Raw genomic sequence first — 14,572 nt, 5'->3', positions numbered from 1 at the left:
GAAAAAAAAAAAAAAAAAAAAAAGACATATTTTTTCATTTGGTAATAATTTAATTTTAAATTTTACATTTTATGATTAACGAGATAATTTATAATTACATAAGTATTTTTATCTTTTTTATTTAGATCAAAGAACTCAAAAAAATTCCTTTATTTATTATGTGTCCAATCAAATTATATAATAAATGATAAAATAATTTACAATATAATAAATCAACAATAGAAGAGCGTTGGAACTAGCAGCAAAATTCTTCATTTTTGTTTTCAAAAGAAGCAAACATGGAGCTTTTAAACACTTGAAGATTGTAACTTTTTGTTTCAATGGAGTGTTTTACCTCAACCCCTTGTTCCTTTTCTTCTTATTTCACCTCACTAAGCTGTTTTTCACCTTTTCTTGGACTGAAAAAAAGTAACAGTAAAATTAGTTTGAATAGAAAATGTAGAAGTAAGTGCATGATGAGTACTATGAGCCATACAGTAAATGAAAGTTCTGTTTTTTCTTACAAGAAGTTGATTCATTTTGCTTTAGAAGAAACTAATCCACATACCAATTTGGTCTCTTCTCCAATACAGGTATCTTGTTTCTTGGATTTTCATTATTTTTCACAATGTTTCATTATGTTTGTACTGAGCATGTGTTTTTGTTGGCTCTGTGTGTGTGTGTGTGTGTTTTTTTTTTTTTTTTGTGTGAGTGGCTTGTGTTAAGTGTGAAACTTGGTTTTGCAAATTCTAGAAATAGGAAACAAAAAATGAGTTAAAAAAAACTTAGTTTTTTTAGGTTGGGACAAAAAATTAGCTACCTTTATTACATGTAGGCAATTGGTTTTTCAAAGTTTTGAAGAAGGAACAAAATCTGAGTTAAAAAGCTTAAATTTTTAGGTTGGAACAAAAAATAAGTTGATTTTGCAAATTCTTAAAGAAGGAAAAAAAAATGTTAGAGTTAAAAAGCTTGCAATTTTTGGTTGGGACAAAAAATCATCCACCCTTATGTATATGAATTATGAAATTGGTTTTGCAAATTCTTGAAGAAGGAACACAATTTGAGCTTTTTTAGGTTGGGACAAAATATCAGCCACCCTTATTACATTTATGAAATTGGTTTGCAAATTCTTGAATAAGGAACAAAATTTGAGTTAAACTTAGCTTTCTTACGTTGGGATAAATAATCAGCCACCCTTGTTACATGTATGAAATTGGTTTTGCAAATTCCTGTGGAAGGAACAAAATTTGAGTTAAAAAACTTAGCTTTCCTAGGTTGGGGTAAATAATCAGCCACCCTTGTTACATGTATGAAATTGGTTTTGCAAGGAACAAAATTCGGAGTTAAAAAGCTTAGTTTGTTTAGGTTGGGACAAAATATCAGCCACCCATATTACATGTATGAAGAATTTGGTTTTGCAAAATCTCGAAGAATGAACAAAATCAAAGTTAAAAAGCTTAGCTTTTTTTAAATTTGGGATAAAAATTCAGCTACTCTTATTACATGTATGAAATTGGTTTTGCAAATTCTTGAAGAAGGAAGAAAAGTCTGAGTTATTAGATTGGGACAAAAAATTTGTTACCCTTGTTACATGTATGAGATTGGTTTTACAAATTCTTGAAGAAGGAACAAAATCTGAGTTAAGAAGCTTAGCTTCTTTAGGTTGGGACAGAAAATCAGTCATACTCATTACATGTATGAAATGTTCTAAGTCAGGGGTAAGGATCAAAGTTTTGAGGATTTTTTTACCTATGCTAAGGGAAGAGATGCAGATTGATCTTTATTAGATCAAAAGCGTTAAGTAACTTGAACTCTAAGAAAATTGTAGCTCGTGTATGTCAAAGAATGTAAAACACTTGTAGAGATATTTTCTCATTTAGTCCAACCTAAGAGCTTATGGCAATGTTTGGGTGGGTGAAGCAAGAGGGATTAAGAGGTATTTTCCTTGTTTGTATTTAGGAAATAGAAGAAAAGATGTGGTAAAATGGAGGTGTATATTCTCTCCAAAAAGTGTATTCAGAGGAGGAAGTATTGTTTCCTTTCCAGTTGAACCAAACAACTGAAGAGGAAGAATAAATACTTGTCCTAGTGGAAGTAAAAGAATAGGTCTCCTTCCTTTCCTAGAACCAAAAATAGCAGTAATGATATTCTGTTAAAGGACAAGGTAATAATTTCTTGAATTTAAGTGTCAACTCATTAGAATATGAAAGACACCCCCTTCAATTGTAGGCTGTGTTTTAGTTGATGGTCTGATGCCTTGGAGCATATATATCCAAAAGGAGTTAAACTTGGAAGGGAACTAAGGAGTCACTTGGTTGGTGGTTAGGAGATGAATTATTCATTTATTAAAACCAGCTTAACGAGTGCCATGTTTGGCAGCATTTTAGTTGCTATGTATAAAATTCAGCACTCCAAGTACAGTGTTTGATTACTAGTTCACAATTCCGCATAACTAATACATGTATAAGTTATGAGGGAATCTATGTATTATTTATGCAAGGTAGAAGATGGAATAACTAATACATTATTGACTAAACCTTGCGCAACTACACTCTGCATAACTAATCCCTACGTTACTAATACCCGCATAACTCTAACCAACAACCAAACGACCCCTAGGGATTCTGGGAGTGGGAATATCAAGTGAGCTCAAATAATGAAGGGTGTTGGCACTTGGCAGGTACAATATGTAAATTTTTATGTTTTAGAGAAAGGAATTGGATAAAGTGCTATATTCACTCACTTAAGGTGATTCAGTAAGTTGGAAATAAGTTAATGATGGTAAAGCAAGCGCATAAAGCATAAATGAGCTCAAAAGAAAAAAAAGTTGGAAGTTGGTAATTGTGTAGCAAATAGTTAATTGTGCTTCTTGAATAGGACTAAAATTTTATGTTGTATACAAGTGGTAATACAACAGGATTCTGTTGTTTTTTTCTCTTTGTGTGACTAGATGTTAAAATGTCATCCTCGTGCCCTTAAGCTAGTTGAGTGTTGATTTCTTTTGTGATTGCTCATTTTACTAGTCAAAGTGTTCTTTTCTTTGGAACATTCTTGGCATTATCCGAGGGCAAATGTGAATTTCAACTCCATACAGCGTCATGTAATTGTTATTGTTTTCAAGTTCTCGTTACTTTGAAATGCATGATTTTGAGTGCCATGCTTTCTGCTTATTTCTTTTTTCGGTTTAAGCTGCAAAGATGACAAGTTTGATATCTCTAGGAATTTAAGTTGCTCTTTAACTCTTTAGGATTTAAGTTGTGGATTTGCTATTGTTAAAGTTATCTACAGAAATATCCTCTCCAAAAAAAAAAAAAAAAAAAAAAAAAGGAAAGAAAGAAAAAGAATCTACAGAACTATTGCTGACCAACTATAGTTACCCTTTTCCCTCTCTTTACAGGAGAAATACAGTTCTTTGTTGGCCATGGATGAAAAAATGGAGCTACAAATGCTTTCTTTTGAAGCCCCTAAAATTCGACTCCTTCGCAGTCTATGTATTGAAGGGAATGACGGCATGCAGGTTCAATTATATTTAAGTTCATGTTATAGCTACTCTTTGGTTTCAGAAGGAAAAACTTTAGAGGACAATTATGGCTACCGCTGCTGTGGAGTCAATGTTGTGTAGGAAAAACAAATATTCATATATATTATCAGAGTACATAGTTTGGTGCATTTGGTTGGATAAAAATAGAAGGCTTCTAAGGTGAAGAAATGTCCTTTAGCAGCTTCAACATTATGAATGGGTAACTCTTTTTGGGTGGTTCCCTTTCTACTGATTCCCCCAAAGCAATTGGCTTGAGGAGATTCGTGCTAGGAATACTGAGCTTTATTGTTGTGTATGCAGATATATTTAGTCTAATATCATAAATGAGTCTGCCAAGTTTTCCTTCAACTAAATGAAGGGCATTTCATGCAGGTATTGGATTTTGCTGCATTCCCAAAACCGGAATTTGATCTGCCAATCTTCTGTGCCAACTTTTTCACTGCTGCTAAGATGAACATAATTGTACTGTAAGCTATTTTTAGTTGATATTTGAGAAATATGTTTTATTTTGTTTGACATAGGTACTGCGGAGAAATATGTTAGGTACACATGTTTTCACTACGACCAGCCTATAACTTTTTATGAAACCAATAATTTGGTATCTTGAATTTATCTTTAAGACTGCTAGCGTATATGGCTTTCTTTTCGATAAGTTTGGTTATGTAGCATTCTTATTTCTATCTTCTACAGTGATGATCAAGACTTCCTAATATTATTTTGTAGAAGCAATTTGCACGTAAACTCAGATGTGTTTGCTAAAGTATGATTTACTGACTTTATATTTCTGAGCAAGAATGACATAATAACACACTCAGGAACACCTAATGGCGAAGAAATGGAAGGAAAATAGTTCTTTTTCACCTTGTAGAAATATTCTTATAAAAACAATGCCTTGAGATGTCCTCGGTGATCTGTGTGTATTGTTGAATCGTAACTGTTATTGTGTCATAGACAACTGAGACCAAATCCTTGTAAAACGGGCTTTTTCCATTTTTTTTTCCCGTCGGCCGAAAATAAAAATTAATTACGAGTCCTAGCCAAAATCTTCAAAACCAACTGATTATGTATATTTTTGGTATACAGTATGTATGTTATATATATATATATATATATTTTGTGTATACAATATGGATATTATATGTATATTTATACTTAATATACAAAACCTATACATTTGCTGGCTATTATTGTTTTGAGTGGTCCAAAAATGTAATTATCCCTAAAACAACATATGCAGGGACCTCAACCCATTGCATGACATCATGGATCAAGAAGATTACAAGGAGAAGTACTATAAAGACTTGATTCCTCTAGGCCTCAAGTATTCCGAGGTTATAATAATTTTATGTCATTTGCACAAATCTTCAGCATAACCATGTTTCAAGCAATTTTCATTTTTCAGAACCGTCTCTAAAATGATTATATGGTGACTTAACACAGATTTCATGCAGCTTTTACCCTGGGGAGGGAAGCTCACCAGCGAGTCTCTGAGATTTTTTTCACCAATAGTCATATGGACAAGATTCTCATCTAGTGCAGACAACCATTCGGTTTTGTTTTCTGCATTCAAGGATTATTACCAGGTACCTTGGTTTGGAGTTCCCATTCTGCTCACTTTTAGCTGTTAAGTTAGTAGTAGACTACAATTGCGCGGGCCTACCTTGGTGTGGAGTTCTCAATATAGGATTTGAAGATATAATTGAGTAAATAAAATAGTATCCTCTCTAACAGTTTAACCTTTTAAATTTTAAACGAGGTAGTCACATTGCTTAACGTGGTACAGAGCAGGTAGAAGTCTTGTGTTCAAGTCTCATTGCGACCCATTATTGAAAAAAATTTCCGTGCGTTTGACCCATGAAAATGAATTAGGCACGCATGTGAGAGGGTGTGAGATATAATTAAGTAAATAGAAGTGTACCCTTTCTGTCCTTCCAGGTCCTGATGAATTGAGTTTGCTATCTGTTCATAGTAATCATGAAAAGCAAGCTCTATGTGTCACAAGCAGGCACCATGGATTCTTTACTTTTTGGTGGGGTGGAGGGCTTTGTGCATTAGAGCACATGCAACATTTATTTTAGACGTGGCTCAAATGTATTTGTGCTATAGGCTATGTTAAGCATGCTTCTTTGACAGAAAACGATATCTTTTTCCATGAAAACAATCATGGTCATACAGGGTGGGGTGGTAAGCTCTCTATCAACAATAGGGAGCTATTCATATTTAAAAAACTGCTAGATAATGGATGTGTTTGCATGGAAGGAAAACATTTTCCATAATTTTTTTCCAGTTTTTCCATGTTTATTGGTCAAATTTTTGGAAAGTATTTTCTCTAGGAAAACAAATTCCTTAAAAAGGAGGAAAATGGCTTCCCTGGTGAAAATAGGGAAAACAAGTTCCATAAGCGGCATTCCATATCCCTACCCTGTAACACACTCCACCCCCACCCCCACCTCAATCCCACACCCCTATCACCTTCTCCACCCCCATAGTGTTTGCCCAGATCATATACAAATTCTTTTGGAACAATATTTCTGGTTACTTACCTAACACCAAAAAATAAGAAAACCACTTATGCTCCAAGAAACATTTTCCAGGAAAATATTTTCCGTGGAAAACATATTACTTCGTACCAAATGCACCTTATATGGATAATAATTTAAGCTTTCTGATGAGGTGGTCATAAAATTTAACAATAAGGCTTTTGGATGGGTAGATAGAAAGGTGAAAGAGGAAGAGTAGAACTAAATTCCGACTCTTGTATATCCTACTGTAGCTCACTATATTTTTCGTAAATAGCTTCTTTTTCCCAAAATTTCTGATGCACAATTATGTGAGCTTTATTGTTTCTGTTACAGGCATGGCTTGGGCTGATGGACAGATCAGAAGAGCAGACGGATGCGTCTCAAATCGCTCGCAATTGTGAAGCTCAGCATAAATACTTGACATGGAGAGCTGAAAAAGTGGGTATAGCTGTTCTTTCATGGGTTCTCTTACATCAGTCTTAACTCTTAACAACATTGGTTAGCTAATTGCTTTGAGTTCTGATATTGTCTTACAGCATATGATATCCTATTTTGTAGAGGCAATAGTGAAGAAAAAATTAATTGTAACCTCTCCCTCGCCCTTTCTCCATCTTTGATTTTTTTGATTTCTTATGCCCTTGGTTAAAGTTTTGCTGAAAATGGAAATATTTCGTATTTCTTAGTTACTAAAACAAAAAGTTCTGTGAAAACCAAATCCCAATCCTTATCTAGGGTTTTATTAAGCTAACTGTTTGCAAAATCAGCTCATTTCATTCAATTTGACCCTCTACTCTCAACTATTTTCCTCAAAGATTCTTTAACACTCCGGAGAGTATACGAATAAATGAAAAACACACTCTCTAGAGTATATTTGTTTTATTTGCTTAATAATTTACTAAATTATCTGTGCTTAATCAAACACACTCAGGAGAGTATACTAATAAAAGAAAAACACACTCTGAAGAGTATATTTGTTTATTTGATTATTATATTATCTGTGCTTAATTAAACAGTGTGACCTTGATTTATGCTACGGTAACTGAAAACGTGTCTTAATCATGTCTCAGAAATTATAAGATAGTTAAAATAATTCGATTCTTTTTATTTGTAGTTTATCATTTAAAGTGTTTCAAAAGTTTTTTCCAACATATACTGATTGCTTTACGAAAACTTTGTAAGCGTTTTTCAGAAAACCAACTTACCAAATCCAGACGATCCCTTAGTTAGGTGGAGTGCTTGAAAATTTTCAAAAACAGAATCTGCAAATTTCTTTTTGAGTTTTTGCGAACCATATTTATTTGAGTTGCTGTTGCAAACCATTTTTACACTGGGTATGTTGTTTATTTGAGTTGTTTTTTGCACATTTCGCAAAAACAACTCGTGCAAACAGTGTTTGCAAACTTGGTTTTTTTTTGTAAATTTTCAAACAAATGCCTCCATAAGCATTCCAATCACTCTAATGAAATCATTATCTGCAATGTGAATTTTTCCCAGGAAGTTTTGGGATTCAAGTGAATATTATTTAAAACTTCTAATGAAGTATTGAAACAGTTGTTTGAAGGTATAGTTGAGTGATCTTCAGCTTTCACTCACAAATATTTATCTTTTACAAAATGTTCTTCCAAGTTCATTTTCAACCACAAAACAACTCAAATTCCACTTTTGTTTTCAACTGCAAATTCTTATAACCTTTTCTTCAACTTCAACTAAAATGTCGTCCAAACACTGCTTGATCATTGTTCTGGATATCCCTTCTCAAAGTTTAAATTTTAGGTCTCTGGAAGCAGGCTTAGTTCACCAATCGCATATAAAATATCCTATGGAATATATTTTGTGTAATATACCAGATTACATTCATGCAGGTGGCCATATCCTTAATATTTACTCCATCTGTTTCAACTTGTGTGTCTTAGTTTGCTTGGGCACATAATTTAAGAAAGTATCTTTGAATTTCAGGGTCTTAAACTAAAGACGTGTGTAATGTACCAAAGTCTCTTTCAAATCTTATAGTCTTAAATATGCCATGTAAGATGTTTGATTTAAAGAGTTACTACTATATATAGAAAGTGACATTCTTCTTGAAACAAACTAAAAGGGAAAGCAAGACTTATAAATTGCAATGAAGTGAATAGTTAAATTCTAGTTAGAAACCTTGACACAAGGATCCAATGAAGAATCTAAATCTTCTTATAACTTTTCTCATTTGTGTGCTGTTGTTGCTGACTTGCTGCCCCTTTTATCCACTTTGCTATTGTTATTCTTGATCTCTCTGTTGATACAAAATTCCCTTCTACTAGGATCCAGGACACGGAGTTTTGAAAAGACTGGTAGGGGAAGATCTTGCCAAGGTATTATTCTTTCATCCAAAAACTCTATTATGTCTTGTTACTGGAAGCTTTATAATTCCTTTTCTTCCGTTTTTTAAATCGCTCAGGATGTGATTAGGGAATTCTTATTCAATGGTGTTAACGAGCTTGGCAGCAAAACATTTCTTGATTACTTTCCAGAATACAGATGTGAAGATGGTAAAGTAAATGAAAAGCGCAGTATGATTGGGAAATCATTCGAAAATCGACCATGGGATGCAAGAGGAGAATTCATAGGTGATAGCGTTAAGATAGTCTGATGTAATTTTGGCAATTTGGTTTTATTTTTCTTTACCTCGGTTCTCTCAGTTAGCCAATCCCAACTTGTTTGGGATTGAGTAACGGCAACAGATATTGTTGTCACTGTTGTTGTTGTTGTAGTAGTAGTAGTAGTCTCCTCTGTCAATGTCAATCTTGACCGTTGGATGCAAGATGAGATTCATAAGTGATAGGGTTGGATCATCTGTTGTAATTTTCATAAGCCCTCTTTATTTTTATTTATTCAATCTCTGTTAATGTAAATAGTGCATCATATCCCCTAGTTACTTTCTTCATTTCCCACTTTCATTGTCACTTCTGGTACTAGCAGAGGCAATCACCATTTTATTGACCGTTCAAAGAAACTTTAATACTACCTGTTATGATCCTGCTAGAGGGGAAGATGTCATATTATACCAACATCTCTTTTGGTTCATCGGTCATTCAGGAGGTGTTTATTTAATCGTGAAAATGTTAAGTCAGGCAAATTATATGTTACCTTGCTTCCCATTTTCTCTCCACAGCCCATAAGAGATCATAATTTGATCTTCAGACTAGGAATCATCAATGATGAAGGTATATTCTCAACTATCCATTGTCTCTTATATTTCGATTATCGTATTTGTTGTTGTAGTTACTATTTCTTTTCTACATAATGCTTTGTTATGTTTTCTTGTATTTTGTGATGACTTCCTTACTTTGGTTAATTTTGGTCTGATCTTCTTTGTGTTTTCTTGAGCCGAGGGTCTATCAGAAACAGACTCTCTACCTCCCTAGGTATGGGTAAGGTCTGTACACACTATACCCCACTTGTGGGAATATACTTGGTATGTTGTTGGTGGTGTTGTTATTGTGTTACCCTAATAGGTCAGCATCTTTGTAAGTACGATGAGTTCCAGCCGGTGTAATTCATTATTATGTGGATCTTTGTTTTTTTTGTTATCAAGAAGCATGGATCTCCCTTTAGATGGCAATAAGCTTTACATTAATCCTAGGACTTGCTGACAGTTTACTTGGAAATGCATATGCATAAGAAAAATAATTGTGCCGTTATTTGAGTTTTATTGTGCATTGTTTGATTGACATTTCGTTTTCAATGTAAGCAATAACGGTATAATTTTGGAGCAATCTTGGTAATTTTAAGTTGGATTCACCGTAGAATTAGGGGTGTACAAAGTAAAAGACAAATATAACCTTAATAACCGATATTCTTTATTTACTTAGAACCAAAAAACCGACTTTTAGTGGTTTGGTTTGACTTGGTTTGGACCCCATAAAAAAAAAAAAAAATTTTTTAGGGCCCCATATTAATAATTGGTTTGATTTGGCCCCATTTAATCAAAAAAGTCAAAATCGAATAAAAAAAAAAACCAACATCCAAAATATTACATGTATTCAATTTTTAAAATATTTTATACATAAAAATATTTATTTGTATGCAATTTATAAATATTTCTTTTATTTTTTCGTATTTTTTATCTATATATATATATATATATATATATATATATATATATATATATATAATGTCAATAAGTTTTATATCCTATGGATATTTGTAACTCAAATAAAGTTCAAACTATATAAAGCATGGGTTTAGACTCAACACTAATGTCCGTTGTCCCTTAAAAAAAAAAGTGGGCCCCAATTCAATTTAGCAAAGAAAAAAAAAATGACAATCTCCAAACTGTTGGAAAAAAATAAATTCTTTAGTTTTGCATAATTAGTTTAGAGAGTGATAAATTACATAACTTAAGTTTTTTTTTCTTTGTCATGTAATTAATACTTATTAGTCGTGCTTATTTTAGCATGACTTAGTATATATTTTAGATTATGGTCATTTTCTTTATGGCTTGTTAATTAATATATATATTTATTTTAACCGATTTTATTAGTTTTTGTTGAATATTTTAATACAATGTCATTACTCTTCTCACATTTTGTGTTATTTTCTTAAGAAACACCTTAATTATATAGTTGTATCTTACTAGTACAGAAATTTGAAGTAAAAGTGTGTGTGTTATATATATATATATATATATATATATATATATATATATAAAAAAACCCAAATTAAAAACCCAAAAAGAAAACCGAATAAAAAAATCAAAAATATTCGAGGTTGAAAAACCCGAATTTTATTGGTTTGGTTTGGTGTATAAATTTAAAAACCCGAGCAAATGATTGGTTTGATTTGGTGTTTAAAAAAATCCGAACCATACAATTTTCTTTCTTTTTATATTACGTACACCCCTACGTAGAATAACTTATACAGGGATTGACTATATGAATAAAACATGTAAAAGACAAATATAACCTTAATATTATCTTTTTATTCTTTATTTACTTAGAACCAAGGATAAAATCGTTAACTTTTTATATTATATACGTCATTTTCATTGAAATGGCAAAAACATCAGGCCAAGTAAAACACATTAATTATGCAGTAATTATTAGTTTTATGTTATAATCAATGCATAACTTTGTGTCCTCTTGCAATTACGGAATGTAATAATACTCTAGGATTCGAATTTGCTACTGCTACTGATCATATGGTTTGTAAGCATTTTTGGTTTTTAACAAACATGTGGATAAGTAAAAAAAAAAAAAATGTTTATATAAGCTAGTTTTGACTAGTTTATAAGCTTATAAGTCAAATACCTTTATGTATTTTTGGTGATACCAAACGTATAATCATATATTACTAAAAGTGGGAAGCTCCAATCTTCAAAGTTAGATTACAAATTTTCCTTTGCTGTAAATTAAATGTAATAAAACATAAAATATCTAATATAATAAATATTAAATAGTTCAGTGACAATCTTATTCTGAAGAAAAAAAAGCTTTTATTACTCCCTCTGGATCAAAAAAAGGTGTCCACTTAGTAAATCAAGAAAGAATTAACCTTGTTTTTCCAAATTTACCCCTATTAAGTGTTATATGATCAAATCTTGATGCCTATTTAATTAGGGTAGTTTAGTCAAATTACCTATTTTTGTCTAGGAGTTAGTATTTTCTTAAGGGGTGTGCAAATGGCTAAATGGACACTTTTTTTTATCCGGAGGGAGTAATAACCAAAATTAATAAAATCAAATGCATTGAACCAGATTAATCGTGGATGAATTAGTTCATCTTTCAGTAATTAATTAAGGCTATACATATCCATATTTTTTTTAATGGCATTGTAAAAGATAACCTTTTCACGTTCCAATGTTGGTTTCGTCCTTTATGCTTCTACTCGGTTATAGGAGTAATATTTATTATAGCCTTTATTCCTACCTTATAAAAGTTGTCATCAAATCACCAAATTCACGTTTCCCATTTTTCCTCCTATCTGAAACAATATTCGTTCTACTTCTTTCTCATCCTTCTCCTTGTATTTCATTCTAAAGATAAATAAATAGATGTCATAATGTTCTATATATAAGGTTTTTTTTTTTTTTGGGAATCTGATAAATGATACTTGCATTGTTCTTCTGTTTTAGTGTTAATTAATTGTGCAAATGTTGGTATATTTTAATATAAATAAATGTGACTAATTTTCTTTGGATTTCTGCAGTTGGAGTAAACCCTTTGCAAATCAACGGTGTTGAGATTTTTTGTCAATCAAAATCAAAGATGTTGGTGCTAAAGGTTTGTCTTGACTCAAATGTGATCTCCGCTCAGCCTTTATTTTTAAACTAAAAACTAAAATAATAGCATAAAGCAATTCGCGATAAAGCGATCATCCTTTGAGATCAACAACAACAAGATAAGAATTAAAAAAGAACTGTTAATTAAATAAATAAATAGATAAAAAAAAGAGCCTCACAATTGAGTTTTTGGGGTAATATAATCTCACACACAAAAACAGATGACGGCGGAATAATAGGTACACAACTACCTCTAACACAATACTAATTTTAAGGATATTTAAATTGTATGCTTAATATTTTGTCGTCACACATAACAAAAGAAAGGTTATTTTTGTATGATTTCGTAGAAATACATAAAAGTAAGAGTGAAAATCATTAAAATTTTAGAATGAGGTCTAAATAAAAAAATATATATATGTTAAGGGTGCAAAAACTCTTCCTACTTAAATTTGTTGTTAGATGATCTTCACTAGCTATATCTTTGGTCAAAGGATATTTTCGTCTCTTTCTTTCGTGATTTAGAATTTTACAATTATTTTCTTCTCTTTTAATTTAATAGTATAATTATTATTTTTTTGTCTTTTTAATGGATAAAATATAGGATTGTTCAAGAAAAACTAAAAAAAGATCAAACTAAAGAAAGGACTCAACATGTGCTTTGGTTTATGATTGTAAAACTAATTTTGACAAAACATGTTATGCTTCTCCTTCTCTATCCAAAATCTGTTTTTATTGCTAATACTTTGTTATATATATCATCTAAACCTAAACAGATTTTTTATGCCATAATGAAATAACAAGAAGATTTGAGATGCGAGCATAATTGAAAACATTAATATAATGTTCACAACAAGAGTATAATCATGATGGAGCAAAAAAAACATTGGGGGTGAAAAATACATCGAGAATGATATCTATAGGGAAGTATTAGGTTATGTACAATCATATCATATGCAGGCACCTAATTACGTCAAAATTTATCTCATAAAACATCGCACCTATCTAACTAAATTTGATTGTTTAACTTTGCAAGTTTAAACAATCCATAATATTAATTTCGTGGTGACCAATCAAGTCATTTGAGTAGGCTAACTATTTATCAAATTCAGCTTGTACTTTTTCCACCAAATTTATAATTACTCATTACACGCATGGTTTAATATAATCTTATCATTTTTTTTAGAAAAAAATTACTTATAAATTGGAACACACGTGCAACGCACGTGCCCAAAAAATAGTAAGTAAAAATGTATTTATAAGTCTATTTGACCAGCTTACAAATTTGGTCAAGCACCCTTGATATACAAATGTTAGAAATTTATTAGATAAAAACAAAAAGAACAAAAAAAAAAAAAAAAAATCCTTCCATTTCCATTTGAGTTCACCAAAATGTCCGACCTAATCTAAGTAATTTTGTCTATTATAAGAAAAATATTGATTAGTCTATATATTCGAACAACTCAACTAGTTCATATACGTGGCGAGTATGACAGACTGCAACTTTTGCAATATTGGACAAGTCGCGTTTGGCACATATTCTAGAGTTTGGCACAATAACCTTGGGAAAGTAGTTAACCTTTGGCACAATGATGACTCTTTCGGGGTTCGACTAAATTCAGTAACTTTTGCTTAACTAATTTATTAAATATGTACAATTATTACAACTTGAAGTTATCGTTCTAAAATCCAGAATCCTTAAAGTTGAATCCCTAGCCCTAGCTGCTTCTCTGCCTTCTACTAGTTTATGGTGGGATAGATATAATCTCTCAATTCTTAATCAGAGATCGGATTCGAGTCCTGCATATAAAATAAATCCTAGTAAGGGAGTGCTTCCCCCTTTAATGGGTCTTACACGGCATGAATCCGAGTTAGTCGAGGCTCCATATATTGCGGTGAAATTTTCGTTGGTTAATTACGTTGACAACCGTTTAGTAAATAACTTTTTTATATTTCTCTTGCAACTTAAGGTCCTTTTTGCACCGCGGTCTAATAAAGATTCCTTTCTAGCAAATTGAAAAACTTATGAGAAAACGTTAAACCCTTAGTCTAAATTTTGCAAGTTATTGCAAACGTTAGACGATTTTTTTTCTTTTTCTGTAAGGTTGAGCAATATATGAGCAAACATTAGACCCATGTCGTCTAACGTTGTCCGAAAGGTTAATTTCATAAGAGCTATATTTATAAAACTTTTAAAAATAAGAATAAAATTTAAAAGTGGCTTAAAAATGGGACATTTGTGTAAATCAACCTTCTAATACGGATATCAAACAC

The 14,572-nt window shown here is 31.7% G+C and overlaps 1 protein-coding gene across 1 annotated transcript; it reads left to right on the top strand.

Moving 5' to 3' along the window:
• Nucleotides 1-222: 222 nt before the first annotated feature.
• LOC132032484 (phytochromobilin:ferredoxin oxidoreductase, chloroplastic) lies at nt 223-8,969 on the top strand. Its single transcript, XM_059422107.1, has 8 exons — nt 223-572; nt 3,377-3,496; nt 3,893-3,987; nt 4,758-4,851; nt 4,972-5,103; nt 6,376-6,480; nt 8,340-8,390; nt 8,477-8,969. The coding sequence occupies exons 1-8, from the start codon at nt 321-323 to the stop codon at nt 8,666-8,668; spliced, it is 1,041 nt and encodes a 346-aa protein (XP_059278090.1). The 5' UTR covers nt 223-320; the 3' UTR covers nt 8,669-8,969.
• Nucleotides 8,970-14,572: the final 5,603 nt, after the last annotated feature.

This window comes from Lycium ferocissimum, chromosome 10 (assembly GCF_029784015.1).
Source record: "Lycium ferocissimum isolate CSIRO_LF1 chromosome 10, AGI_CSIRO_Lferr_CH_V1, whole genome shotgun sequence".
Taxonomy (NCBI): Eukaryota; Viridiplantae; Streptophyta; class Magnoliopsida; order Solanales; family Solanaceae; genus Lycium; species Lycium ferocissimum.
Note: the sequence above shows the minus strand (reverse complement) of the source record. Positions and strands in the feature narration are given on the sequence as shown.

Excerpts from the sequence above, each read along its gene's own strand:
- LOC132032484 (XM_059422107.1), top strand. The coding sequence starts at position 321 with ATGGAGTGTTTTACCTCAACCCCTTGTTCCTTTTCTTCTTATTTCACC. Across the intron at positions 3,497-3,892 it reads AAGGGAATGACGGCATGCAG|GTATTGGATTTTGCTGCATT; the intron begins GTTCAATTATAT and ends CATTTCATGCAG. Across the intron at positions 5,104-6,375 it reads CATTCAAGGATTATTACCAG|GCATGGCTTGGGCTGATGGA; the intron begins GTACCTTGGTTT and ends TTTCTGTTACAG.